Source organism: Cuculus canorus, chromosome 1, assembly GCF_017976375.1.
Source record: "Cuculus canorus isolate bCucCan1 chromosome 1, bCucCan1.pri, whole genome shotgun sequence".
Taxonomy (NCBI): domain Eukaryota; kingdom Metazoa; phylum Chordata; class Aves; order Cuculiformes; family Cuculidae; genus Cuculus; species Cuculus canorus.
Window position 1 is genome coordinate 113,309,756 of NC_071401.1, and position 25,760 is coordinate 113,335,515.

The following is a 25,760-nucleotide window of genomic DNA, read 5'->3' on the forward strand; positions in this document are numbered from 1 at the left end:
AAAATCAGTCCTGATTCTTTAACCGACTAACAGGTATCATACTGCCATGTATGCAAAATGCTTATCAGTTGGTAGGACCCAGAACAGAACAATAATCTTTCCAACAAGAACATGCTGAGCAAAGTCAGTAGTGAAGTAACGAATATGCTGAGTAAAGTCTTAGCTTTTCAGAGGTTTGATACAAATATGTTATAAAAACATGGTTTTTTATATGTATACACACATGAATAACAAATAATGGTTTGAGGCTTATGTCAGCTTTTTCTAGTTATGCACAGAAAGGAAACCAGTCATAGAAAATGATATAATTCGTGTTATTTGGAGGCATGACTGTGCCTTAATATTTTTCCAAGTATCAAGAAAAGGTGGTGTTCTCAACGAAATTCAAATAGGCTGATCATATATCATTAGGGTCCTTCATTTTAATCACCAATGATAAACTCCTACTAATGCAAAATAACATTGTTTCCAAAATTACCATTACAGAAACAAACAAAATCAGAAACACTCTGCAGGATCAAGTTGTGACAGATACTAAGTTGTTAAATGTTTACAACTACTGGGAAGACAATAATTTCTATTACTTAATACTCATTCAAACTTTAACCAAAACTTTTTTACTTTAATTATGCCTTCATTCCAGCCCACACTTCTAACATCATTTTGGATCTTCTTAAGACTCTACAATCCTGACACCACTGCCCTTCTGTTGACCAAAACACATCCAAAAAAAAATACCCCTTAAAGCCCAACACATAAAAAGAAGGAGCAAGAAATTTAGAGAAAGAGAAGAAAAAGAGAAAAAAAATGGTGCAGGAGCAGCCTTGAGCCCAAGTTCAAAAGTGAACTCTCCTTCTGCGCTTTAAAACTCCTGCTGAGTTACTGATGCTGACAAATGGAAGGTTTTGAATTACTGACTGCTTTTAGAGTGCCACTTCCATCACACTACACTGAAAATATTTGATAAATATGACTTCCAATAAAAAGTTACTAGAACATTATATGTTAAATCAGAATAATCCAGAAGGATCTGTCGCTATTATTAACAGTTTCAACATATATCACTCCCTTGATCAACAGCTGGTGAGGGAGACAAAAAACAGGGGGAGCGAGGGGGGGATGGGAAGAAAAAGAAAAAGAAAGAAAATTATAATACTGCTATGGTCCGATTTTATGCCTTCCAAACCACGTATTATATACGAACATTCCTAATCTCTACAAAACTCAGTACAAACTGCCTTGCCCACTCCAAGCATTTGAGAACCTGTTTTAAATAAAACAATTTATTTATTTAGCTCAATTTTTGCTCAGCTGAAGTTTGAGAGCTTTCAACCAGTCACAAGGACACAGGCTCTACAGTGAGCAAGAATATATATAGTGGTAAAAAGAGTATCACTAACATTTTAGCATTTTTAGGCATAGCTATCAGAGGCCCTAGATAAATATTTTGAATAATAAAATATCTCTTCCTGGATTTGACTATTAACAGAAGAGTTTAATTTTTTTTCTTAATATCAGTACCTAACTGCAGAGAAGTATACTCTAAAGACTCATCTCCACAGTTCATCCATTTTGAGGGCAAAGAATTTAAAATCTAATCAAAAGCAAAACCAAACAAAACACACCTTCCTGGCATTTTCTGAGAAAAAGCTACCTTAATTAGAGCAACAGTTTTCACAATTACTTGTAGCTCCCCAGGACTTGTTGAAAAAAGAAGATTGCTGCGCAACTGATCAAAAATGAATAGGCATTCTCTTAACCAGGTTCAGAATACTTTTACATTTCTGATCTTATGGATACATGAATATGCACAGAAACACACATACACACACCCCCCAATAAATATTTCAGCTAATACTCCTTCCATCCACGCTATTTCTGTTTAACTTTTACAGCTTTATTTACTTGAAGACCCTTTGCCACAGCCAGCACCCCCTAAGGCACTCTGTGAAAAGACCTTTAAGATTTAATTAGCACAAAATTTCAAAAGGTACTTTTATAAAAAGCAAAATGTAGACCTCCATCATTTTGGTTGATAGAATATGCATTTTTCTAATGTTTAGAACACCATTTCTGGAAAAAACTAGAAATCCCTGGTTTAGCCTTGTTCTTGGGAGCATTCACATAACCACGGTTTGCAGAAATCAAAAGTTTGAAGAAAATTATTTTGAGTTAAATATATGAGTATTCATGGAAATGCAATTTGGAAGTTCAAATATTCATATTCCAAACATATCTGCATTTAGGAACTATGTTACTTGAAACAACGCTATTTGTTTTTTCCTGACCAATTCTGATTAATCAACAGAGATCAGTAGCAAAAATTATATGTTAAGCTAACAAGTCAAAAGAAAAAAACACACCAAACAAATCACAAATATTTTGACACAAACAATGCACTTGAGACGACTATAATCTAGTGAAAGTAAGTCCAAGAGTAGTAAGAGAGGCTAGGTTTGCTACACACTGCAGTAACAGAAATCAATTGTTGACGCTTATCAAATACTTTTAGCAAATTACACTATTTTAACAGATTAAATAACTCCCATTTTCACGGCAATTTTATGAACTAATTTATTTCTCTCAAGAATTTGGAGAAAATTAACATGACCCAATACACAGAGCAGGGACAAGAAGTGAAGCCCCTGTTAATAATTGAACTATGAACACGGAGGGCATTGTTACCTTGGCACGCAAAGCCTCTTTCTTCATAGCCAGCATTACACAAGCACTTCCCTATGGGCACTAGCCATTCTCCTTCTGTACTGCAATACATCTTGGGTGGCTCTTCCTCCTTGGAATGATTGACACAAGAACCACGCACCTCCACCAGTGACTGGGAGTCCATGGGTACTGTATCTGGAAACATGGCAAGGTTCTTGACAGTGAAAGGGCACTTTTTGAAGTACACTCGCACTGAGACTAAGGCAACACATGCACCTACATCTTGAAAAGCCAAGTAAAAGCCTTTCCTGCTGACAGGCCCCACCTCACGGACTTCTGTATTCAGCTTGAGAATTCGGTCCCCAAGATCCATTTGGGTGAAGCTCTCATCAGCTGCAATGGTGTCGATCTTTGTAAACTGATGCTCTCTGAACTTTACTGAATGGTCATCATCAGACTCCATATAATACAGATTGAAGGTCTCTTTGCAAGTGCCCAGAACTAGAGGGATACTATTACAGTCCCTCAAGGTAAATTTGAGCTCCACATATATCTTCTGAGCCGAATTGCGTGGAATCCAGTTTGTTCGCAGCCAATTGTTTTGACTGTGATCCATAACATTGCAAACTTGGTAAGTTCTGATTGGAGTATAATGCTCATCAACGCCACTAATCTCTTCCCACTGAGGAAAAATAAAAACAAAAAAAAAAGAGAAAAAAGAAAAAAAGAAATATTTTAAGATTATTGATTATATCAATTAAAATCATATTTAGAAACAAAAGCCGAGAAAAAGAAAAAAGTCACATTGCTTGGACATCACTATAAAATAGACAATAAAGCCTGGTCAAAGGTCAAACTTGCACTTACTTTTTTCTCATTAAAACACATGAACATTAAAAGAACACAATATTCACCATTAAGAAGTCAGTTTTTACCAATTTATTTCAAGTTGGCATGAAAGAGATGCTGCAGCTGTCCTTCATTATAAAAAACCTGTGATTTCTCAAACTGTATGCATTGCTGTCCTTTTAATCATGATCCCAAGGTGTTTTTACTACAACCACACTCACCTCAAACAGAAGACTTTTGCTAGGACAACACCACATTTTCACTGTTGGAACCAAGCTGTATTTCAAAGATTAAACAAGATTTAAAATCTTACAAACAAAAGACAATGGCTCCCACTGAAATTCCACATAGTCATAATAAAACGTTACAGTTTTAAATGTATTCAAAGCATGACAATTGATTTTGCTTGGGATGCATGTCCAATGAACAGTCAGACAACCTTAGCCCAGTCTTCTGCGTTAGTAAAAATTATTGTCAACTTACCACAAGTATCTTGGTTACTTGATTCTTCTGTGGGCTACATAGGCTATAATACTAATGGTTTTGGTAGAATACATAGTAATCCTTTGTTTTTACATCAGTCATCAGCTGACAAACTTACCTAACCCAGACAGAGAAGGAATGGTTTCCATATCGGTGAATTACTCATGTACCAGTCCTACCTGATTTTTGAAGTCACAAAGACATCTACAGGGGTACTTAAAGTAAATATTTTCTCTTGGTCATTTACCATACACATTTAAGTGACATAAGGTCCACCTTTCTTCACTTTCTCCCAGAAACAACTATGATCAACTTTTTTGTTTTGTTTTTAAGGTCATCATTCTTCAGCTTTTACTCACGCAGAAACTGCATCTGTTCTATATTCAAAGTCTTAAAATACAAAATTAAGAACCTCACCACTGAAGCACGAGAATTAAAATTCGTTACAATGAACAATAGCTGGTAAACACCTGATACAGAATCACACCACCACTGAAACTGAAAGAAACCCTTCATGCAAGGTCAGTCAGAGTAGGCTGTTCAGGATCCTGTACAGCCAGGCTTTTGAATATCTCCAAGGATAGAGACTTAACAGCCTCTCTGGGCAGCTTGTACCAGTGTTTGTACTCAGAGTAAAAATGTTCGTCCTTATGTTTAAATGGAATTTCCTCTATTTCCAACGGTATTCAGTGCCTCTTGGCCTTTCACCGGGCACCACAAGAAAATGTCTGGCTCCATCTTCTCTATACTCTGCCATCTGACACATATACTGGTAAGATCTCCCCTGAGCTTTACCATCTTCTGGTTTATGCTTTGAAGTTAATTATGCAAACAAAAAACTATTGTGATAATGAAGTGCATACTAATAGAATGTACGGTAGCAAAGCAGCTACAGAAATCCCTGCTCGCTGTCACCCACGCACACAGCCTCTGCAAAAGCCACAAACGCTGCCCCACACAACCAGAGACAGTGCAGCTGAGGAGCAGCAGAGCTTCAAACAGAACTGTTGCATGGTAGAAAAACTAGGGAAGAGAAGCAGACAGAGTTGAGTAAGTTGTTAGAAATGACTGCCACTGTTGGAGGAAGAAGACAAACAAGAAATGCTACCAGAAAAGCATGTTCCCTCAAAAATCAAGTCATGCCAATGCTATAGTTAAGATCTCAGTCTAACAACTATTCGTTTCACATAAGTATCTTTTGCTGCAGGCCCTCAGAGTACTGCAGAGCAAACATTAGAAGACAAAAGTACTACTCCCACTATACAGACAAAGAAACTGAGGCATAGAAGTGCTGTCTTTCCAGTTTCCTGGTTTTACAACACATGCATCACACACGCAAAACCAAAGAAAGAAAAGGAAAACAAAAAGTGGCCACATCAGAGTAACATCTGAGAGTTCTCAGTCCCAATCCACCGACTTAACAGAAGTTTTTATATGACTAAGAGCTGGTGTGCACAATGAAATTTTCCATGCACCACTGAAGATGTGACTTTTAAACTACATTATTAAACCAGTAGATAAAAGTAGTATAAATACTCTTCCTTTAATTGAAACAAAGTTTATCTTAGTCCACTTTACAGATCTGACTAAACACAAGTTTTATCTCTCCTTGACTATTTCAAAAAAGTTAAAAATACAATCTCTGTTGTGTATGCAGCAGCTGAACTGCTGCAGTAAGCCATAATACGCTAAATTGCCGAAGAGATCTAGTAGTACAGGGACTTTCCACATGGCAGCCCATCATACAAGGATGACCTCTTGCCTGTCTAAGGGGCAGCTGGACTCTGGCTCCCTGCCTCTGCCAAGTTCCCAAAACAGAGTGGAGCACCCTCCTCTGACAGATGTCCTTGTATAAATAGAGACCCTGAGCCAAGAATCTAATCTTGTTGCCAAAAGCCATTCAGATGCCATAACTGCCTCCCATGAAGCCAGATGTACCTATTTAACTACAGGTCTTACCTGGACAAATGAAAAATCAGTTACAGCTGGCTGAAACTAGATAAGATCATATAATCAGACAAAATTTTACGGACATTTAAAGCAGCATGCACTGATTCATAAGTGATCTACTTATTGTCTCTTCCATATAATTTCTAATCAGTTCAACACATTTTACACGTCCAGTGGGAAACAAACCCAGGAACTTGCAGAATTTAAAACATCTCCCCAGCAGATGTTATTTTTCTGAAGAAGTCCCATTGCAATTTTTTTTTTTTCAGAAGATTCTTATCCAACAAGCTTACACAGACAGTTGAATGTAGATGTACAATTGAATATTTCATACCAGCTTTGGGTTGGAAAGGATCTTTACAAGTCATCTAGTCCAATCCCCCTGCAGGAGCAGACATCTTTAACTAGATCAGGTTGCTCAGAGCTCCTTCCAACCTAAATTGCACAACAGAGATACCACCACAACTATGCTCTCCACCTAGAAACTGCAATGTGCAATTATCACTTCATTAATTTGCAATGAAGACCAAAATGCTTGGAAACCACTGTAGGCTATGTTAGTCCACTTATATAAACAACAGATTTAACAATCTATTATTTAATGCTGAAGCATCGCTGAAGGGAAGCATCAGTCTCGCACTAGGTACTAACCTGACCAAAACACTTCAACTGTTTTAAAATTATGGAGAATGCAGCTATTGCTTTACAAAGAGTTAGGGTGAAATAAGTGACCAAAGCTACATACAGACTGTCCAAATCAGAACACGCTCCACACTGGGTAGATTTGTGACTTCGCCAATTATTACAATAAAACTAAAAAACAAGCAATATATTTGCTTTGCTTATACCTTGCAATGTTTCCCAATAAGCTAACATTTTGCCATCCCCAAGTGATCTTAGTTCTTAACAGAATATCAAGAACATTAAGACAATCTCCCTTCCGTGACCCATGAATTTTTCTATTAAGTGAGGTTTCTCTAACACATATACTTATAGTTACCTAAATTTTGGGTTCTGTACATAAAATAAAACGTGTTTGGTAATAAAATTTTATTTTTTTTCTTAATTTAATCACTATTGTCGATCGCTCCTGCGTTGATTTCAGGGGCTCAAACGAAAGCAAGCAGTCTTTCATGGTAAATTCTTATGTATTACATCATGGTGCATCCCACAACGTAGGATTTTTTTAAGGCATCGTTTATAATGGCTTCTTAGTCCAAGTTTGTTCTGAACACACATAATCAAAAAGTTCCATATTCTTTTACTGTGGCAAAATGCTAAACTCAGCCCCACTTCAGACCAAGGGGATACTATGTATATCCTCTGTAATGTAACATTTTGCTATTTTAGCATATCCTGTTCTATTGCCACTATTGCACTTGTAGAGCCACTTCCCCCTTATACTGCACTTGAGCTCTGCTGTATTTTGGAACACAGTAACAGATAGTACCCAAACAAGACCATGCCTATCACAGCATTCCTTTTCAGCACTAACATTCATTCTCATTACATAGGGGAGAAAGATCAATAAGCAAGCAAAACCGCAGTAGCTGAGAATGTATACTTTAGCTTTATAGAGAGACACTGTCATGAAAACATGCTGGCTATTAAGAGGATAAGTGGTAACAGGAAGCAAACCTCCTGTGTGGCACCACCACACAGCCTGTTCCAGTACTCACTGGAGTACTGCACTCCAGTGCAGTTTTACTTTGTATAGGCATAATTCTGACCTACATTCCCAAACAGCTAGCTGCAAAAATAGAGCCAGGAAGGAATGAAAATCTAAGGAAAGAAATACATAAACAGCAATAAGTTTGGGATAAAGTTTCTTTTCAAATCTTAGAGAAATGCAGACTGTAAAAAACCTACGATATTCCTTGTAACAGAAGACATAGATCTTCCTTATAATAGAAGACATAGACATTTCTTACAACAAAAGCTACAGAAAATGTGTGCTTACTGTAGGAAACAAGAGAGATACACAGAGATAAGAGAAAGAATTAGGAAAAAAAAATCTAAGGTATTTTAAACACATAAGGAAAATTCTGATCTGCTGGAAGGTAGGGAGTATATCGGCTAAAAGAAGAGTGTGGAATTACTACATGGAAATTAAAATCACTCTTTGTATCTTAGTGTATCAAAAGAAAAGAATAGCATTCTAGGCATGCGGGAACCTGGATAGTTGGGGCTTGAACAGGTCAAAAGGCAGCTAGCTATAATAAATTACAGGACAGTGAAAAGTCCTGAAGAGGAATTCAGACATAATGGAAATGAGACAATGAAAAGGTAGAGAATAATGCAAAAGAGATATGAGATACACTGAAAGAAAACTTGAGATGTAAGGCAGATAATTTACTCTGTATAGGGCAACCAGATGGCTGAAAGGGGCACATTTCTTTTCACCTTACACACTGAATCCTGTTTGCTGCAATCTCAGATTTCCCTCTTCCCACTTTCAGCTTCCCATAAATATTCCCACTGGCACGAGATGGGGGGGCTAACTGCTATAGAATCAGCTCTCCTGAACAGTACATCACACAACTACTAGTATTTCTGCAGGAGCAAGAGTACAATGCAAAGAGCATGAAAGCATCCATCAAGAAAGTATGGCCACTCAATCTCAGTTACCACGGAAAACAACCTAGAACTCAATAAAAAAAAAAAAAAATAAAAACAACTATTTCTGAGGATGCTAAATTTTGCCACACAAAACTCCATCTTGTTGAGATTTTGCTACGAGAAAACAAAAACAGTTTGGATTTTTTTGTCCTCCAGATAGATGGAAAAGAACAACCAGAAGGTATCAAGAGAAATAAGAAGATGATGGAGAAGCTATGGCAAGGAGACAGATTGACTACGCATCAGTGACAGCAGGGAAGTACTCCAGAGAATTTGGAACAAGCACATTTCCAAGAGTTAGGAAAGACCTAGAAAAGGTTACCTGAGCCAGGAAGGAACTAGCACTAAGTAATATTGAGGAGGAAGTGCGCTGGTGGAAATCAGGCCGGCAACTTAAAGAAAATCTGTTGAAATGCTAGCAGAAGGACTGTATGAAAGACGTGTACTTATAGTGTGTAAATCAGACACTGATGGGATCCAAACCTAATTCTCACCTCAATTACATGCAATCACTTTGGTAAATCTGGTCCATAGGGCAGTATACGTCACAGGTGTCCCAGCTGGCACTTCTTTCAGTACCATGCAGCTACAGAATGAATGGATATTTATCTGCCCTGGCTATGTTTGGACAGGAAATTAATTGCTATGTCCTAAAGAGTGGAAGAATTAAGCAACAGGACAGTCTTCCAAGCAGTCCAACACAGATGATGAATCCAAATATTTCAATGATTTATAAAATTGCATCAGGGATTTTATGACGGCACGATCAGGGAGCTGGAAATCCGAGGCTGTGACATGAGACCTTAGGTGCTGGATTTTTTGCTGTTGTCAGGAGGGAATGAACGAAGGTGTGACTACCATTTCTGAATTCATATTATTACACAATATTTGTGTCATATTACCCTAATGCCCTTAGGCATCTCCAATAGTTTTGAAACATTTCTAGGAGAAATGACATAGTACCACTCCCCCTGCAGCATGTAATTTGGCTTTTGCAAAGTGTTCTTTTGTTTGCTTTTCTTTCTTAAAACAATCTTTGGATACTGTTAATGGCAGGAAAAAAAAGTGAGGTATAGAAAAATCTCCTAGATTCCCAGTAGAAGAGTCTAGCTCACACGCTCTGGTCACACTGCCTGACAAAGTTGGGACAGAAATTATTCTCTTTTCCGGAACAGATCTAGTACAATGTGCTGGACTTATGGCTTTGGTTTTTTTCTTTGATTTTATTTACAAAAGGGAATGTACAGAAGTGAATGAAGGTCATTTCCTAGGATGTGATGAGCAGTCTCACTAAACAGTTACCTCTCAATGAGGGAATCTAGGACGTAAGTGATCTCCTCAATTCTTTCATCCTTCCTGTGGCATACGTCAGTTTTTGTGGTTTTTTATCCTTCACATAGAAAAAAATCCTAAGCTTACATTAAGAAATTGAAGGATATTCTGTCATTTACAAAACAACAACCATGCAACTGCACGATTACAAAAGAAACCCTATATTTTATCTTTCAGTGCTGCATTGCTTTAAAATTCCTATACTATAAACTATAAAACTCCCACTAAAAATTTTTCAAGGCATCTATGGGACCCAGGTAGCTAAGTCCCCAAGGCTCCATTGACAATCTCAGGCAACAGTCTAACAATTTTTACTCGCAATTTTATTTTCCATTAAGAAATTGGGCATGAACTGCCATGAGCACCATTTCAGGTAATGTCCAACTGTCCTTTAACATGAATTTATAACTCCAATAGTGGTTAGATGGGATATAACTTAAACTACTCACTGTGCACGCTACAACACAGACTGGAAATACAGTGCTAAGAAATCAGAAGAGAAATAGTAATTAAATGAGATGACTTTGAAATCTCATGAAAACAACTTCATGTGTGAGTTGTCGCACCCTTACTGAGCAGAGCAGTCTAATCATTGTTTGTTTCTAAATAAATTTAAAAACTAAAATAATAGTTATTTTTTTAAGTGTAATTGCTTTAAACTATCTGTGAGATGTTCACAGGACCTTCTGCAGAATCACCATTCAAATTCTGCTTGAAAAACACTTTTTGTTCTAATTCTGAAAAGTGACCCTGTTCTCATATACTGGCTCTTAGCTTTCAATACAGTTTTTCAGCCAGTCGGGGGTGGGGGGGGGGGGAAAAATCACCTTTATAACGCCTTGCTGAGCAATGACAAAAAAGTCTGCATTCCCGTATACACACACTTTCCGCCTTCTGGTATTTATTCAACCAATTTTCTTCCCAAACAAGATCATTATGATAGGACACACATTTCAGACAGTCAGTGCATGCAACTTTTCAACATTTCTCTGAGAGAAAATCAACTGGCTAATAATCTAATAATCTTTTCTCTCCTCTCCACCACCCGCCTCCCCCCATCCCCCCTTGGTTGCCAGGCAGTCACAATAAAAAGAGATAAACAAGCCATGCCATGAGCAACAGAGTTAATGAAGCCTAGTTTCTTGCAAACCTCTGTCTCTTGCTTGGTCTCCAACATGGGCTCTGATATCTAATAAAAAGTGAGCATAAAAAAGGCTCTTCCTCACTGGGAGCATTAACGCCGTCTCTTTCTCTCTCTCTTTTCCACTCCTCCTACTGTTAATTTTCATAAATCTTGTATACACTTAAGCCTTTGGAGACTTCTGCTCCTCTGTGAGACTCCTAAAATTTACCTCTGAATTCAAAATCTATTAAGCAGGACCTTCCTTTCTCTTGTTAAGTGCATACATGTCTGTGCAGTTTCTGTTTTCTCCAAAGATTATCCTAAACAGAAGGCGATGCCTTCACATACAGGCCAACTATAGTATTTAAAACCTGCTAAGACTAGTGTATACACTATGTATTTGTATTAAGGTTTTAATAGGAAAAAAAAAAAGTCTACCTTTGCAAACATAAAATCAAAATGTTCAAAATGCTCTACCATGAGTTTAAAAGTTAGGCATATGACAGTTTCATGCAGCACTTGGAAAATGCTGAAATATGCCAAAGATGCATAATATACATTCAATTTCTGTAAGTACTCAAATGACTGATGAGCTGGCATTTTAGATATTACTTTATATCATACCATTTAGAATTAGAGTTTTCCTCAGTGATTAGTTTTAAATAAAATTAATAATTTTTTAACATAAGGAAAAACATTACAGTTGGTAGTTCACTACAGGTCCTGAGTACAATGCTCTTTGCTATTTATCTTAAGCGTGGGAAATTAATCTTCACCGATATAAAACTCATTTACTTCTTGGTGTATATCTTACACTTGTCTAAGAATACTTGATCTTGCTCTCAAGGGACATTTGCTAAGTATGAACATAGTCTGAGTTGAAATGCTGAGATAAAACCTAGTCTCCTAAGAAAGATGCCTTGTGATAAGAAAGGCTTTCAGAAAGGACTGAATAATGAAGAAATAATGTTGGGCAAAGGGAAACCACAAGAGATAGACAAAATATTACCATCACAGACATTTGTATCTTTATATAAGAACCCAAAAGATCTACAAGTCATTTTCTGACAACTTTGTGCTTGTCATCTTAATTAACTGAAAATATAATTCATGTTAAGTATGAAACATCTGACATACTTTCTGCCATAGCAACACAATAGGCCAAGATTGAAAGCCTCAGTCATGGGAATAATCGCCACTTGTATAAAAAACATTTGTATTGTTGTGTTTTGTTTTATAAGAAAATCTGCGTAAGATAATTTGACTTAAAGATCTTTCAGTATTATAACAAGGAATTTTATTGTAATTAAACATACACTTCGGTCTAACGCTTTCTTTTTCTACTGCACAGTCTAATACTTCAAACATTTCGACTTCTGAAGCACACATTTGGGAAACAGGTTACAAGATTTAAGACTAGTACTAATAGCTCTTATGATTCCTCTGTTTTAGTACTTATATTGCCTGTTGACTTTTTTACTGCAATTTTACTGCAAATACTGAAATTAAGTATTTCCAAATTCAGATCCGTAAGAGAATCAAGTTTTCACATATGTTGAACACGACTGTAACGTATCCTGCTTAACTTCATAGCCAATAGAGAGAAAAAGATCTTTTCAGTTACTTGAGAGTAAAAATGTATTCAATGAGAATTTTTTATCAAAGAAAAAAAAAAAAAAAAAGCCAAAATTCTGAGGAGGAGAGTGAGGAAATGTAAGAACTACCCAAAATTAGCACACAGTTTAGGGACAGCTTGAGACTATGAATACAATAATTCAATTCTAAATAAAAAGCGGAACCTTCCCCCATACCATATAAAAGCTCAGCAAAACAGTAACAGGATACAAGAGCTCTGAAAGCTTGCTATTAACAAAAACCCTGTAATGACCATACCATAGAAGAATGCATTCCAGACCAGCTCATCAATATGAAAACACTTTCCTCATACCATTGCCAAAGACATTAATGCAAGGCCCAAAAATACCAATCAACTGAGACCAGAGGACAGAAAATTCAGTTTTGGGGTTTTAAGAAATTTAGGAAGTACCATGGAAATTTTCTTCTACATTTGGCTTTCAAAAGTCAGTGAAATTGCCTGCTGCTACTGGGTCTCCCCTCAGTTTTTGTGTTTAGCTTTTTGTAAGTTGCAAATGAAACAAAAGGAAGTTGCATTGCAAGAGTTCTCCAATTAAGTTATACACACAGTGAAATTACTATTAGCATCGCATAAACTCTAAAACACAGAGTGGTAGACTTGCTCCTAATGCTGTTTTACTAGTCTATGATTTTAGATCAACCACTCATAACTATTAAATGAAAAAGCTCTACTGTGACAGAAAACAAGCATGTTAGAGAGAATGCAAGGTTGAAAGGAGGATATACCAGTATAAAATAGCACACAACAATACTCAGTCTAAGATCTACCCAGTACTACCACTGTGGTGTTCTCCCTCTCTGTCCAGTTATCTAGTGAAGTCTTGTCTTGCATTTATGGGAGCAGATGAAACACACCTGACAGCATATTATATTCAGAAGACTTTGCTGGTAGCTTCAATCTAAAAGGTGGGTTTTCTTCGTAACTAAGTAAAACAGTTTCAGAACTACAACCAAGAAGAAAACCTTAATTCCTCATCTGATGATAGCTCAGTGAAAAACTCATTAATGGCTATCCAGATATTAACACTAAATTTGGCCAACAAAAACTGAATTATAGCATTTTGCCATACAATGCAGGACTCAAAATTTACACCGAATTATCAGATCTAATGGAAAATTCTTATTTAACTTTTTCTCTGGTTTGGTTTTCTTTAATTTTTTTTTTTTTTCATTGTAAGCAAAGCCAAAATAGTGACACTTCGGAAAAAAGATTTTTTTTTTTTAATTATTTTCTTGGGTTTTTTTAAAAAAAGCAACCTTACCCTTATCCTCCACACAAGAATATGTTGTTCCTGGCACATGCCCTGACAGGGAATTGGAGAGAAACCATGTCCCATGATGTGACCTTAAGAGTCATAACCTGGTCAGAAAAATAAAACTGAACATGCAGTAAGGTGGAAAGAACAAGAACCTCCTCCCTCTACCTGCTACAGCTGCAAAATCTTCTGATACCTACAGCGCAATATGTATTGCCACAGTAATCTGAATATCATTCAAGGTAAATAAACCTCATTTCACTAAGGTATAACAAATACATATACCATTTTTTGTAAATCTTCAACCCTCTTCCTCTCTCAAAACAAAACCACCAAAAGAACTTCCATCTGGGAAGTAAAATAATATAAATATTACAATAATTAGAGCTAAACAAATAAAGCAACTCTGTTGTAGATACTAAGCACTAGTAAACATACAGTATTTGAGAAAGCAAGAGTATACACCTTATCATGGAAATACTAAACTAATAATTAAGCCAGACTGCAGAAAGAGAAGTAAAGACATCTTTTTTGCCCATTTCTAATTCCTAGACAGCTGAGTACCTCATCATCAAACTTGTAAGAACAGCTGATTCTCACCCTTCAGCAAGCAAAATCTTCTAAATCACAGTGAGGTAAAAAGGTCACTACAAAAGCTAAAACATCTGACCTTATAGCAGACATCCAAATCCAGCATTCAAACGGCCATTCATTGGACAAGGAAAACATTTACAGCTTTATTTTTCTCTAGGCTGCATGTCTCCTTGAGAGACAGGTTTCAATCTTATTTATCTCACAGGTTAAGCAGATTTTCTGGGAAGTTCTCAACCCAACAGTCCCATGGTTGAAATCTGTACTGAACTACCACTCACATAAAACTGCCTTTCTTCCATGAGTATTGTACAAACTAGGTAAGATTCAGTCTTTAAGCACAGCTGTTTCAGAGACGGAAACAGGCAGCTGTTTAGCACTATGGGTACTCCAAGATGTAGAATTTTATCCAAGATGGAACTCACCAAATCTGTGGACATGGCAATCTGGTAAAAAATTGTGTCTTCAGTAATTACAATTAGAGATGATTTCTCACTTCATGTTAGACATAACATTTTCAGCTAAGTGGCCCATAACAATAGGCACCTGTTAATATAATAATAATATGAATAAAAATCATCAGGTCCTCCAGCATTATGCTCTGCTTCACCTAAAGCACTGCCTCTGGATGTAGCCAGACAATTACTGATAGCAAGTGTTTACAAAGAAATGATCACAGCATAGTCATCCAGTTATGGAAAGAAGCCAGTTGTTCTCCAAACTGTTTGCTGGTTGGGCAAATTGGCTGGTTAGGGAAGTAGTCATGATGCCAAGGCTAACAATATTCAAGAAGCAATTGGACAATGACCTCAGAGACATGATGTAAATGTTGGGGTTGTCATGTGCAGGGATAGGAATTGTACTCAATGATCCTTGTGGGTCCCTTCCAACTCAGATCTTTCTGTGATTCCATAAATCTGAAGATACCCCTTGTCCACATTTATGCCTTAGTTTTCTAAATATGTAGAATAGGAACAGATTAATTGTGGGAAGATATATATGTTGCTATTTCAGATATTACCTGGACACGAACAAAGAGTTGACCATGCCTTCATAAAAAAAACCCAAACCATTAGCAAATGGTTTCAGACGCAGCAGCAAACAGGAATTTTTAAGCACGAAACTATCACTCAAATAGGAAAGTGGTTTTCACCACAGCAGAGAAAGTGAAAATCATTTAAGGCACAGGAACACATAAAAATTCACATCTGAAAAGCTTCTGTGGTTTGCTGCTTTGTATTTTCCAGAAAAAGACAAACACAAAAGTATTTACATCAAAATGCACAGAACAGGTGCATAATATATCATTTCCACAGTACAGGCAGCCTCTTAAAACAATGTATTTTTACACAATGGCATTTCCTACAGAAATCCCAAACCACCCCATGTTGTCCTATTGTCATTAACACAACACTGAATGTACAGTGAAATTCAGTAGTGGTATGCTGAATGTAACTGTAAAAAGCACCAGCTGGCTGTATTAGAAATGGCATTCTTCCAGGTCTCAAATGTCTTATTTATATACAATGGAATCCTGCCAGCTGTTTAATATTTAGAGCTAATAAATATAATTGGCAGTACTACTGCACAAGGACAAGTAACACAAATACATACTTCCAAACAGAAAATCTGATTTCTTCTTAGATGATTCAACCAAAGATGAACACAGAGTTCTGAGCAAATTTTACTTAGCTGTCTTTTTTCTTTAATCCAAACAATATTTGCTTGTTTTCTAAGTGTAAAACTGAACAGAAAAAAAATACCACACAGTTATGCCAGCTGCTCTGAGACCAACATAGCCTTCAATCAGTGTTTTCCACAGACCATGAACAAAGATAAATTGGCAAGGACAGTGTGCTGAGGTAGAAAGAGAAGACACAGCACAAGTTTCTGGGGCGAGAGTGGCGTGGAGGGTGGTTCATTATTTGTTGTATAGAAAGCGCCAGATCACCCCAGAAAACAGACAGAACCAGTCACTCCAGAAGCGATACTTACTCTAAAGAGCACTTCTTCTATGCATGCACTTAACCTGTCACAAGCAGATTAACTCCGTGTTCAGTAGAAGGCACCTGCAAATGCCAGAGGTGCCATATGGATGTGTGCTCTCCAACACTATAAGTGCATTTAAGATCACACCACTGGATGTAATCCTGAACAGCGCACAGCAAAAGGCTAGTACTGTGACTCCCTTCTGTAAGACCTCGATTCCCTTGAAATAATCTTCAGCTCCCTTGCACAACCTAGATGCAGAACTAATCTAGAAATGGGGAAGTTCAGTTTGCGTGAGTGAAGCATAATTAATGCTTTATAACTCCAAGTGAGAGAACAATTTGATTTGAAAACTCAACTTCCAAGAGAAGTGAAGCCCACAGTGAATTCCATAAAGGCTGCTTTGCTTAATTACCACCACTTAAGAGTTATTTGGATTGTTTTGTTTTTACTTAGTTCATATGGCAATGATCTTTTTTGATATTCCTCAGCTACAATGTTGGACACATACATCTCCATCCTCCCATCTTCAACATAATTTCTTAATAACAACTTGAAGAGTTATTCTTTCCATTCATCATGTCAGACTTTCACTGAAAACTGCATTCTTCGGTATTTAAACTACAAATTTCACTATCGTGACTACCAGCAAAAAAAACCATTAAACAGTCATACACTACTGTTAGTCACTAATTGCTACTTCTTCAGCCTCAGCTTCAACTCAGCTGATGCAAGCAGCTATGGCACCCCATTGCCTAGATGCTCCCTTTCATACAGGTCTTCATCCAGCGTCCAGACTTGCTCCTCCTACATCCTTACTACCTATTTCAGCTCTAGCAATGACCACATCCTACACTGCCTCCATTACTTTAGCTGTACACTAAGAGCTTTCACCTCTTCATTCCGGCACCAAGGAAGGCTTGGATTCAGAACTAGTATCCTTCCCTACACAGAATGACTTTTGGTCTGGTATACAAAGGCTGTCATCTAAGGACTAACATGGTCCCTACATCAGCTCAGAATCAACTAATTGAACCTGTGACAACAGTCAAGCAGCACTCCTATTAACAAAATATGCAAAGTATTTAAGATTATGAACTTCCTACAAGTAAACAATAAAGCCAAATGTTTTTCCTCCTAAGACTGCCTTTTAATTCCACTCTTTTCTTAGATGAAACAACATCAGAAATTGTCTCTACCCTCATGCCTTCCCTTTAATGCATATAAGCCAGAAATAGTTATGAGATGAACACGAGAAGTATAACATTGTTTCCTCCAATCACTTGGGTGGAAAGTACTGCAAAAATGGCAATAAATAAAAATCTAACTAACACATAGGGTACTGAAAATTAAGCACACGCTGAAATCACAGAAGAGTTATTATGCTTAAAAGGCTAAGTTAAAAATACCTCTGAAAAGGTTATTATTCTTTTGTCAACTCCTGGGTCAAAAGAGTAATGATAATTATCATGTTTCTACTGTAATTCTATGTAAATTAATTTTCTCACCATGTAATTAGGAAAAGTTAGTTCTATGCACTATTTCCATAATTATTTTAATTGAAAAATATGTTTAATACAGGAACTCATAGCTTGACATTTCATATTTTCTAAAGATAAATTCACTTCAGTTCAACAAGAAGAAAGTAATTAGATTGGGAATTCTGGAGATAGTCCAGATATCTTCTCAACCTCTGGCTAAGTTGTTCTTAATTTCTCAAGGCTCTGAAACATTATTAAACAATTACCTTTCATATGTCAAGCTAGGGATGAGAGAGGAACTCATGCCTAATTTAATATGAGATAAATAAATAGAAGTAACTCAACCAGGACTTTAATCAAAGACTCTTGAGAAGCAATGGCATTAGCTAATTTTCACAGTTCTGTACTGGAGCAGTAAGTTGGAGAAGCACCATTTTCTAAAAACTCTCATTACTTGACCAACTGTACACATCGGGAACTGAAAAAAGTAAACATGTCATGGAAATACAGAGTTTTACATGAAGGAAAACTTGAAGGCTACTACATGTAGCCGTAGTCCTACAGACACTGGGCAGGTTTCAAGTGCAATCAGTTTCAGTTTTGGGTAAATAGAAGCTCATTAGATAAAACAGCTCAAAAACACACACAAAAAGAAAACCTTGAAAAAAAAAAAAAAAAAATTGTTGCTCACACCACATTACCTGCATCTTGCCCAGCATCTTTTCTATAGACCTGGGTCACAGATCATTAAAATCCCAAAGAGGAGTCAAATGTCTCCTGGGAATAGAATACATGCAACACTAGAAGTATTGTCATATTTTAGAGAAGCCTCACAAAGAACCTCAAATCCCATTATAGTAAGTGTACAAATATATCTACATGTGGGAGGTCAACAAATGTTAGCAGGAACAAAAATTCCTGACCTATAATCCTACTAACAGAACTCCCCCATAATACCTTGTATGTAAATATGAGGCTTACATTTCATTTTCTAGCTTGCTGAGGTACACTGGAACATGATGTGCTTCAAGAGATATGCTACACTAATTACTATCATTACTGTCAATACCTTACTGCAGAGGTTCAGAGAATTACTCCAAAGCTAAACAGTCCTCATTAGCTGTAATGCTGGAAGTATTTCTGTAGCTTGCTTTTATCTACTCATTTCATTTCTTTGCCATAACTAACTCGGATGGAAACATACTTAATAGCACAGCACTGCTGGTTTTGTATCCAGACATTCAAGTTGCCTCACTTGTAGGTCCCGTGGTTAAAGGGAAAGAAAAAAAAAAAAAAGTTATCCTTGCACTGTGTTTGGTGAGACACTGGTTACATACCGGGACAAGCTCAAAATAGAAGTACACAGGAGAGAAGGGGTTTCCCCCCCCCACAATCCATAGCACTAAGTATAAAGGAAAGCTGGGAATGTGTATCGATAAACGTGAGCGTGTTTGTTATCTGCATTTGTGGCAGTGTGGGGCTAGGTATCAGACAAGGACTTCACTGATTTACTTATTTTGATGAATTGTGGTTCCAGAAGTTATACTTAATGCAGAATCAGACCCTAAGGAGACCCTCTATCTGCCAACAATGTTGCTCTACAGAAGAAACTGTACAGTCTTCCATATTGTCCTGATAATGACCTCAACAGTAATGGATAAATCGCAACTCAAAGGATGAGAGACAAACTAACCTCCACAATATCTCATCTCCCTGGGCTTTTCCTGCCCAAAGGTCAGGAACCTGTCAAAGTATTTATGTTTCTGATAAAGAAGACTCAATCTCAGAACCCTGAGATAAGACCATCACAGGCTTTCTATGCAAGTTAAGTCTTTGAAGTCTTATAAAACAGAAGATAAAAATTACATTTTAACATACTTGGTTAGGAAAGCCACCATATGTAGGCAAATGTCTTTCAGATCTTCAGCTTTAAGTCACTTGCTTCCTGATGTCCATCTGAACATGTTGTGAGAATTTAATTCAAAGCCCACATGTTTCTAACGGAGAACCTGAGCTGTCAAGAATCCTCACCACTGCTGGAATCAGAACTCTCTCTTACAAGATGGATGGGAACTAGAGAGAAACTCATCTTATCAAACACTTGGAATGTGCTCTAACCCACAGGAAACAGGAAAAATTTGGTACCGCTACTGATTTATAACCCATGAAATACAGCTAGTAATACAGATTTACTGATGCACAATAAAGTTCAAAAGTGCATTTCATAGTTGTTTCATATGCACATGTCCCACAGTCAACATCTTAACTGGCAATGTTTTGGGAAATGAGAACTACAGCTTGAACCCCACATGTCACTTACAGCCTACCACAGCAGAAAATTATACTGAGAATGTAGGAAGCTGATAACCATAACACACAGAATTCCATTTTTTAAATGATAACGAAGAAAAATATTAATGACGAACCTCTGGTGCAATATCCAAAACTAAAGCAGTTAGGCAACAAAATAAAGTGTTAAATACAGACAATATCTTTGCTGGTTCAAACACCCATATTTCATAAACTAAAATTTCAAGTGGTAGGACTCACAGTTCTCTCATGAAAATAGTAATTTACCCCTAAACCAGCCCAAAAGTATAAATGTCTCCATTTGTCAGGAATAAAAAATGAAATTATTTTAAAAAGGCAGGATTTTTAACTGAAAACTCCACAAGACATCTCTGAATTCATGGAATTATTTTATGCCCAGCAGTTCCATAATTTATGCATTAAATATTCTGGTCTGCTAATTTTAAATGCACTATTATCTCATACTAAATGAAAAACTGTGTTTACTATAATTGCACTGCACCTATTTCAGTCCACAAACAAGAACACTTCCAACAGGAAAATCATTCTGTTGACATTATTGATAAATCAGTAATTATTTACTTAAATAGAATCGAAAAAGTCAGCGAAAATACTGAAATATTGTCCTTCAGGAGCCTGAATATAATTTATCTAGATTTAACACTTCACTCACTGTACAAAGAGCTTTTGGAAAGAAAATAAAATGCTATTTGCACATCTACACACCACTCTTGGAAGCCATCGCTTAGACTTAAAAGTAATGCTAAATATAGTTGTGTAGACTGAGAGCCCAAGTAGCTAAAAATAACATAAGAACTTTTTTTTTTTAATAATGAGGCACCATTTTTCATTACAAAGGACACATCATATATCCCACACATATGTATTTTGTACACTAATTTCTCTTTTAATTAAAAGACTTTTTGAACTCCATGAAAACTCAGTTTCACAAAAATCCTGGACTAAAAAAAGACAGAGGCTTCCCGCTTTGGAAAACTGTGACAAGAGAGTAAAAGCACAACTTAGTTATGATTTATACTAGCTTTCACGTATGCAGGTTCTCAAATTCTAATTTTTCTTGAGGGTAGGATTTTTTTCTTCTCTTTTTGCACTAGGAGGGACAAATAAGAAAAGCAAGCAAAACAGTTTTCTAGGTAGATGTTTGACAAAATTTCTCTAATCTCAGTGAAGAAACAGAAACATCAGCCTGCCTTTTTTGTGACTAATCGCACAGAGTGAGTGTCTCATCATAAGCCTCCCACAGCTAAAATTTGTTCATGCAAAACATTGAAATGGTATTTATGAGTTGTTCCAGTTTGAACAAACATATTTTACACAAGAAATCTAAATGCACAGAACAAACTATAAACTGTTTGTACTGCTTTATGTCAAAAGGCAAAGATATTTTTTCCAAGCAGAAAGAAAACAAAACCAAAGATTTTAGAGAAAGATGAAAAAAGTTAAAGGAAAGGAGCAGAAGCCTATATGGAATAGAAAAAGTCAGGACAAAAGAATGTCAGGCTTACAAGACTGGGCAACAGAGAGAAGGATAGTAAGCAACAAGAAATAAGGAAAGAAGAATGCTGCTACAATCAGAAAAGGGAAAAGAATAAGCAGTGACAAAATCCAGTGCAAAAGTGCATATGACTGAGAAACTATTATGGACAAAGGAGTCGACTTAAAAAAGCTGTGATTGAATCAAGCGAGAGACTTAGACATAAAGAAGGAAAGTTTGGAAAAAAAGCAGTCATCATAAAGCATTACTATTTTCAGCCACTTGGACATGGAGGAAGAAGCAAAGAACCCAAGGTCTGGATCAGCAAATAGATAATAACGAGGGCTAGAGAAAGACATTGGGTTGAGCAAATTCATGCAGCTCTCAAAAAAAGCCAGGATGACAACTCCTAATTAAACCAGAAGACTGTGGAAGTGACAGAATACAGAGGCAATACACTCAAGTTCTTTGGAGCCAAGCTGTGGACTGACTACAGCAAACTGGATACATCCACTCACAGCATTTGGTGATGTAGGTTAAGAGTGACAATATTGCAATATTCAAGATGGAATGTTTTGGACACAAGTTTGGTTTTTTTCAAGATCATCTAACACAATGTTCTAAGGCATAATTTAAAATTCACTTACTGCCAATACACTGTCCTTCAGAAAGAATCACTGGTTACTACTGCAACACCAAGCTGAACTTAAACCACTACAAACAAACATCCATGCCATAATGCTCTCTATTTGACCTCTTCTTCTGGTGAAGAGTACAGAAATGCATGTGCGACCTCCAACTGACTGTACAGTAAGTAAGTGAAGTCATGGCTCTACACCAACCTAACTGCCGATTCTGCTCTGCCCTACTCCTACCTTCTCTTCTGCTCCCTGCATCAGTATTAAAGTGGCAATGCAGGACACTGACATAGGGGAAAAAATCCATCTGAATGACAATCTAGAAAAAACACACCAAAAATAGACCAAAGGCAAAAAAAAAAAAAAAAAAGAAAACAAACAAACCACTAAACAAAACAAACAAACAAAAAAAAGAACACAGGAATGGCTACTATTATCAATGAACACAGTGTTAATTCAAGTTCCATGGTTTGGGCAGGAACAGAGGAAGGGTGAACAGGGAAGAACTGAGGAACCACAGGCTAGTCAGCCTTCAACCCTGGGAAGATGATAGAATCCTAGGAACTGTTTCCAAGCACACAAACAGCAAGAAAGCCATGACGAAGAGTCTGCATGGCCTCACCAAGGGGAAGTCATGCTTGACCAACCTGGCAAATTTCTATGGTGAAATGACCGGCCTAGAAGATGAGGAGAGAGCAGTGGATATTGTCTATCTGGACTTCAGAGTGGATGAACAGATAGCGAGATGGACTGAGACTGCCTAAATAGTCAAGATGAGAAGGTTGAGATCCGTAGCACAAAGTCTAGTTGGAAGCCAGTAACCATCGCTTTACCCCAAATATCAATAACGGGTCAAATCCTGTTCAAAATCTTCATTAAAGATATGGATGATGGATCTGAACATACGCTCAGCAAGTTTGCTCATGACACAAAACTGGGAGGAATGGCTAATACATTGGAAGTTCATGCTGCCATTCAGGGGCTCGAACCTTGACAGGCTGAAGAAATCGGCTGACAGGAAACTCATGAAGTTCAAAGGGAACTGCAAAGACCTGCACCTGGGGAGGAACAACATACTTAGAACTTCTACTTAGCAAAATCAGATTCCCCTGCTCATAAGCACATCATCAATTCACCCAGATTCAAATGTAAACATGTAGGTTTGGTAAAAAGACACCTAGATCTACATACTTGCTTTCTAGATTACTGCCCCTTCTACACTGATATCTCTCTACAGACTGCAGCAGAGAGTTTATAACAGATCCAGTGCTGCTGGTTTCCTGCATAATTTACAGAGCGACCTCATTCTGATTCTCAGAAGGGCATCCTGTGTCTGGCCAAACCATCTGACTATGCAATTGAAGTTGTCCATCTCAGCAATAGTACCTGCAAGCGTAGCACAAACCTCAGTAAAACAGTACCAGTTTGCAGGTCATCTAAGGTTAAATCCAAAACTTGGTAACCGCACTTTATAGAATCTGTATGCATACAGGTCACAAAGTTGTTTCTTTAAATTAAGATCTAAACCGAAGATGAGGAACAAGAATCTGTACAGAATACCTGTGCAATGCCTTTTGTTCTGACATAAAAGTACTTTCACAGACACATATCCTCTATGATTCCTGAGATCCAATCAACAACATTTTCTGTTCCATTTCATCAGCCGCAAAGGTTAGTGTCACTCAAACAATTTCTATTAACTCTTTCCAGGCCACTTGGCAGTCACAGTGCTAATCTAGTCACGACAGCAATTCTGAGGTGACTGCACATGCATGAAATGAGATTACATTTAACTACTTCATGTTCATGACTCTAAAGAACAGTACAAGCAAACATGTCCAATTGCTCTCCTAATTATACAATTTGGTCTTTTAACAGATTCCTACGGTCATTGGCATATATAGGGCAACCGAGAGATGCAAGGAAGGATTTTTTAAAAAAGACAAGATCAAGTATCTCTTACAAATAGAAAAAGACATTCTCTGCATAACACTAGACATTATTTTGTCCACTCCCGAAAGTATGTCATCAAAAGTATACATTGTAACCCACTTTGACAGAGAATGGTAAGAGACAAAGACAGCCCTGCCAACAGACAGGGCAGACTTTTACTCAATCTGGGATGATGAAGGTGAGGTCAGTTCTGGGAAATAACAATAACTGTTGTTGTTATTATTAATGCTTTTATTTTTAAGAAGGGAGAGAAAGAGGAAGAGAGGAAGATTATAACCGTATCAGTGTGATAACATTCCCCTCAATTAAAAGAGGTGTGACAAGCTGAAAAGTATCAGAACATATGAGTGATGGTCACATAAGACAACTGCGTGCTAACACATACACCATCACCACATGCTTCGTTCTAAAAAGTCTGGCTAGCTGTCTCACAGACAGTATACATGAAATGAAAAGTAGTACTCAGATCTAAGCCCCATAGAATAACCACCCATAAAGCAAATAATTTAAAAACTCATATGGAGATAGATTATATTCCTTCCAGTGAAGGCTAACCCCCATCACCTGTGGCACATGTATCTATGGAGAGCTATGGTATATCTGTGCTGAAATAATCCTTTGCAAGACATCTGAGAACACAGCACTGCACACTTATACAGCTATATGAGAAAAGGTCTTGCTGAATTGAAAATGAGTAATGGCAGAATAGTTTGAATTACCTACTTCATACCAAGCTTGAGAGAAAGCATAATACAAAGCTAGCAGCTAAAGCTGCTAGAAGGAAAGCAGCCTATGCCATCTTTGTTCAGGCTGTCTTGTCACTACAAAAAAAAAAGTGCTTTTTCCCCCATTATCACTGCTGAAACATTTAAAAGCCACTTTTCCTTTATCACAGGTCTTCTGGAAAAGTAGCAGATCATGAAGAAACCAGAAGAGTTTTTCCACTTTGGGAAGGTACAGTACATTATTTTTAGGTATTCAAACACTTCTTTTGGCATATAACACCTGCTTCTGTGCTTTACATCTTTTAACAGTCAGAGTCAGCCAAATCTCCTACAACGCACAATATAAATACCCTAGCCTGGAACTATGCTAGTTAAAAATTAAATTATAAATATTTTAAAAAATCTTTTTCTTTACATTGATGAACCTAAATAGATATTTCTATAAAACCAAGTCTCTGTCTCACAGAAATGATCAACAATCCACATCAGATTCCTGTTTCACAACCATAAAATATGGCACTACTTTAAAATTGAAGACTTAGTTAAAATTAAAATTAATTACAACACATTAAATGACAAAACAAAACAAAAGATATTTACACAATAATGAATACAGATAGTTTGGCTGTGCAAAAAGGAAGAATTC

General features: G+C 37.0%; 1 protein-coding gene across 2 annotated transcripts in view; it reads right to left on the reverse strand.

The window, feature by feature from the left end:
• LOC104056012 (ephrin type-A receptor 3) overlaps nucleotides 1–25,760 on the reverse strand; it is a 223,659-nt gene that overhangs the window by 144,480 nt on the left and 53,419 nt on the right. For both annotated transcript variants that reach the window (XM_054071215.1, XM_054071206.1), the window contains exon 3: nucleotides 2,686–3,346. In XM_054071215.1, the coding sequence (XP_053927190.1) occupies nucleotides 2,686–3,346 (661 nt within the window). The remainder of the gene's footprint in view (nucleotides 1–2,685; nucleotides 3,347–25,760) is intronic.